The 5,582-nt window shown below is 46.4% G+C and overlaps 1 protein-coding gene across 1 annotated transcript in view; it reads left to right on the top strand.

The window, feature by feature from the left end:
* Positions 1–4,321, top strand: part of T265_05234 (hypothetical protein) — a gene marked incomplete at both ends in the record, with an annotated part of 36,598 nt that extends 32,277 nt beyond the window's left edge. The window contains one exon of the mRNA XM_009170189.1: positions 3,588–4,321. Within this exon, the coding sequence (XP_009168453.1) occupies positions 3,588–3,592 (5 nt within the window). The remainder of the gene's footprint in view (positions 1–3,587) is intronic.
* Positions 4,322–5,582: the final 1,261 nt, after the last annotated feature.

A 5,582-nucleotide genomic window follows, 5' to 3' on the forward strand; every position in this document is an offset into this window, starting at 1 on the left:
GGAAAACAGTACTGTCTTCGGCAAACGATGGTTCGGCATGCGTAAAACATGTCCCAACCAACGCAGCTTCTGGTGCTGGACACATTCTTCAATGGAAGTACCCGTTACACAACCGAAAACACGCGTCCTAACTGCCTCGTTACGGATTCGCCGACACCAACGCACACGAGTTATGGTTCTGAGACAACGATTGTCGAACACCTGAAGACGTCTCAGGTCCGCTGCTCGAATAGGCCAAGTCTCACAGCCATACAACAAAACAGCCCGTACTGTAGCTTGATACACACGTCCCTTGAGATTCAGTGATGAAACATTGGTGTCTCAAGTTAGTAAACGCGGTCCGAGCCATGCAGATTCGTGCATTCACCTCAGCTGTCACACTACAGTCAGAACCAATACAACTTCCAAGATACGTAAGACGCTCCACAACTTCCAGTCATCTCCCTGGATTGTAAGTGGCGTGTTCAGTGACTGCACGTCCACAAGCCTGACCTTACACTTTGTGGGTGCAAAATGCATACCAAAGGACGGGATGACTTTGGTCAGTTCATCCAAGAAACTGACAATTCCAATACAGGTATACAAGAAGACAAGAAAGGTGGTTTATTCGCTAAACGGACAAAATGAAACGAGGAATCATGTTGTACACAATAAGAAAGGAGTAAAAGAATCCACAGCCCCGACCACACCCAACTACGCATCGAACGACATGAACCACACTCTGATGTCCCATAAGCACCCTCATACTGTTATGTGAAACCCGTATTTTGGTACTCAAACATGACAATATGGTTCGTATTGCTGGATACTTCCCCTGTATCAATCACCATCGACTTACACAAGGTAGGCAGGTTGTCGAGATGTTTCAGTGGTGTCCCAAATACCCCGAAAAGCGGTCGGAACTCGGGCCGAATACGAAATGACTCATCGTCCGCCACCACCGGTGAATGTTTCCCGAAACCTACGCACTGAGGACGATAGCAGTGCATCCGCTTGGCAGCTGGAATAACTGTCCCAAAGTTTCATTAAATGATGGTTGCGTTTCTCCTGCTTTCGGATTTCTTTTTGATGTTGATGACATCCATCTGGACGCTTTTCATCGTGAAGTTGATCTTCCAGGGATATGGATCACAAATCTAGACTTGCAGATGGCATTGTCATGCTGGGTGCTAGCACTGGATCAGTTCAAAATGTGACAAGTTTTCTTGCGGTCGAGTTTGTACGATTCCGCATGCGTGATGTTCCAAGCTTGAACGACATCTGCATGTACTGTCATTCTGTTCGAACTGCAGGCAGTAGATTTGTTTACATCGGAAGTTGTCATCTTGGTACAATCATCGGTGTGGAGTGCTACTGCGTGCGCCCAAGGCCGAGTTCGCATTCGCCAGCATGAAAACCTGTGGGTCGGCGTGACCTGCGGATTTCATTGAAAGGATGCTTGTACGGTGTAAACGTGCATGCAGTATTGCTGTGTGTTGGTGGGACATGGCCTCTTTGTCTCATGGGCAGGCACAAACTGGCAGTTTTGAAAGTCTGTGTTCACACATTACTTATCGCACCTGGTGTGAGCATCGTGGAAGTAATGAAAAGGTTCGCCGGAAAATTCCTGGTGCATATGGCCTGGTTTGGTGGAGTTTGGTGTGATCCTGACCATTGACTGACCACCGCTCACTCTTCATGCTTGTCAGCAGAAGTTGGGAAAAAGATGGAATGGTTAGTCTATGATGTGACGAAAGAGGATGAAGAATTCGACTCAAGCTTATCTACGATGGGTTCGTCCCGACTCCCTGGTTGGCAGTCGAGAAATACTGACTGCTTATGACTGAAGTGCATGGGCTGTATGGCCAAATGGCGAATGCCACCTTTCCCCGTGTGCTACTCCCAGCTAAAATGTGAACAAACGATAACCTGCAGACAGCAACAGAAGGGAAAAAGCAACTTTTGAGTGTTGCTCTTCATTTAGCTCTTTTTGCTTTCATGATTATCTAAGACATTGTCTGTATCGGACTGTGATTCAATAATATGCGCGCGTCCACTCACCAGGTGGGACATATTATCCGAGTTTTGTTCCGTTAATCATAGAATTTGCAAGCCTGTTAACCATCGTGATTTTAGAGGTCATAATGTAGCGCGAAAACTGAGTGCCAGATCAGCCGTTTATAGGCACTAGTCCAACTTTCGGACGACAAGTCGGGGTTTAACTGGGGACGGAACTCCCACCCATGTGTCAGTCAATATTGACTCGCTCGCAATTTTCACCCGTTGGATCCCGTATTTCGAATGCGCGTTGGGTTTGTCTCCTCTGGTCCTGCTGCTCACTGGAAGATTGCGGTGTTCGTTCGACTGCTCCCAACGTGCTCCATGCGTTCAGCTGCAGTATGCAGTGTCACAGTGCACGCTGACTTTAGTACTCCGGACCCAGCTTCTATTCCTGTCCAGCATTTCTCCGTTACTTCCTTCTAGATGGTACGATTTGCCTTCAGCGAACCGCATCGGTTGGCCGTTCACGTACCTGTATTCCTACCATAATAGTGCGCCACTGACATCGGTTGGCAGCCAAGTCTAAGGGAGTAGGAAGGAGATCACGAAACGCTTGGGTGCTGTCGGTGCTACTCGCCTTTTGGGATGGGGACCGCGTGATCCTCACTGTGCCTGGTTGGAGACACTAAAAGATATGGCTGCCAACCGATGTCAGTGGCGTTCTTGCTGTCAGTTTCTATCCAGATCGCCTGAGTGAATGTCTGGAGGTGTAGGCACCTCGGAATGAATGTGTCAAGCTAGCACTAAGTCCCTCCTCCGTCCACCTTTACTCTTTTCTTTACAATAAGGCTTTCAAATAAGTCATGGTTGTACGGCAGTGAAGCATCAGTGTTGAACACTGATGTCATGCTGTCGATGATGATGATGATCATGAGTGCAACCGGCTCCATTGGCGACTGATTTCGTAAATCTTTGAGAGGTGGGCGGTGTGTATTGGAAAGAGGTTTCGTTTCCAATAGAAAAAGCGGGCCTGGTTGGCAACAGATCGGGACATCAGAACTACACTGCTTTTCTAGCTGGCAGCTGATGGTCTAGTCTGTACGTTCTTCGAATCATTTTCGTCCATCGAGGATGTGCAGATGATCAGTAGTATGACCACCGTTGGATTAATCTTACTTTTGGGCATTCACTTTTTACTTTACTTTCTCGAGTGTCTTCTCAAATCCAAGGCTGTCGTTCGCTTCCGGGACGCATCACTTTACTGCCAAGCGCCGTGACCATCATATCGTTCAGCTGTAGCCTAACTGCCATGCCACCCGAAGGTCGCACGAAGGCTGTCAGGTCGCCCAAGCCTAGACAGGGGGAGTTGAGAGGCGGAGGTCGCGTTCGAACCACACACTTTCCGGTCAGTAAATTCGCGTAACCCCTTGTCCCCCCCCCCCCCCCATCATATCGTACTTCTTGTTTTTTTCCTTCACAGCCGCTAAGTGACGTCATCTTGAATTTTCATTTCAGCTAACCACCAGACAGTGATATTGCCCTGAGAATTTTCAAAAACGAAGCCATTTTTAATTGTTTCCATCGTTGTTTCTCATCTCTGCTCTCAGCTTGAACAAATGTACAGAACAAACCTGCACACCGGATCTCATACCTCGTTCATCAGTTCCAATTCACTGCGGTCTTTCACAGAGTCACAGCCTAAGCGATTTCTACACTCATGTCAGGTTCGTCCTTTTCACTCTCCGGTCTCTTCTTTGTCTCAAGATGTATCGTCGATCCGAACCCTACTCGCCTCACCTATCCCCATGTCTTTTGTGAATACACGACCCGATTTCGTCTTCCTCCTCCTTTTTATACTCCACTGTTTCCTTTCCGTCTTTTGCTGTTTGTGTGAGAGTCGATCGATCCCCTGGGAATCTCCTAATCCTTCACGTCAGAATTCCGCTCAACCGACGCTTCAGAACAGGAACGCCAACCAACGGCATGTATGAACCATTGAGAGGATTTTTTTTGTTACTCTCCCGCACCTTTGTACAGTGATATCGTCCACATCCACCTATATCATTTGTTCTATCCCTGTCTTCGTTTTATCGCCCAAAATCCGTTCTTCTAACATCCGTAAGCAGCAGTTGGTGTATTCGTTCCATACCCATCTACCTCTCTTCATTCATTCTTACCTTCTCTTAGGTTGGTTTACTTGATTTATGCCACCTTGTCGTTTTTATATCATTTCGTTCCTGTGGCAATTCTTCAATCGATTCCCGACTGGATATTATTGCCTGTGTCTCTCCAGCTCCTTCTATCTTGCTGTGTATATTTCGCATCGAATTTTATGTTACCAGCTGAACTCCCGTTTCTTTTTCCGTCTTGTCAGCCACATGGTAGGCCTGGCGACAAAAGCTCGAACGGTTAGGAGTATATTGAATAGTTTTCAGCTTGTGGTAGACCAAATGCCGTTGCTTGTTATCGTGGTGCTAAAGTCATTTTGGGAAAGTATTTTCAGTGTGGACCTTGTGTGGTGCCCCGTTGAGAAAAACCTTGTGTCTTCAAACTGGACGCTTGTAGCTGGCTCAAACTGAAAGAAGTACTCGAGAAATGCACTCATTTGCAAATCAATTTGGTTTTCACGAGACAGTCAACTGAATCTCTCGTTTATGATATTCTACAGATTTAGTTGAGTCTCTTGTGAAAACCGAATTGATTTGCAAATGAGTGTATTTCTCGAAAACAGTGCAATTTGGGTTCAAGTAGATCATAAGGTTGACGGAGACTCGGGGACTGTGCCTACCTGATGAGCCCCAATAAGTGCGAAACCGGTCATCGGCTGTCGAGGAGTTTTCAGCAACCTTGTGAGTAGTTTATGAAGGAAGTACTATTAGCCTTCAAGTGTGAATTAACCTCCAATCGTTCAGTTAGACTGAATGACCAGATGAGACAATAGATTACCAGATACGGTGATCTTTCCGTGGGAAGAAGTACTTTCACAGTAAGTTTGACTCTATAATACGGCAGTGAAGCATCGGTGTTGAACACTGATTTCATGCTGTCGATGATGATTATTGACTCTATATCGACGTTTCGATCATCCAAATCGCTCATGCGTTGTTGTATCGAACGTACTACACCAACCTTGTTGTTCAACTAGCCACAGAGATGTGGAAACAGTTCACTCGGAGGTGAACATTCACTGAAGTACACATCCGTATCCGGTCTGGTTCTGTCAGATTGTCCCAATCGACGGAGTGGTCTTTGGTTCAGACGATAACCTATTCCAGCTCGTGCAGATGGGTGCTGTTATCTATCCGATTCGGTTTCCCAACGAATGACGTGACTTATCTGTGGTAACCCAGAGTATCAATACGAGACAGGCCCAGATAATAGTCATGTCTTGGTCATATGTTAGGGATTTGATCGATTTCATTGATAAAATAATGTCTAAGTCCTATTCATAGTCGACAGTGTATCAGAATTCGTTAGGCCAGTACGTAGAAATCACACTCTGAAGCTCTGAAAATGATGTGGGCCGAAGCAATCTGGATCCATTGATTCGTTGAGAATGGCTGCAGTGTGAAATGATCGTAAGTCGCTACAGGATGGGGCGA

The sequence above is a fragment of the Opisthorchis viverrini genome (assembly GCF_000715545.1).
Source record: "Opisthorchis viverrini unplaced genomic scaffold opera_v5_95, whole genome shotgun sequence".
NCBI classification, from domain to species: domain Eukaryota; kingdom Metazoa; phylum Platyhelminthes; class Trematoda; order Opisthorchiida; family Opisthorchiidae; genus Opisthorchis; species Opisthorchis viverrini.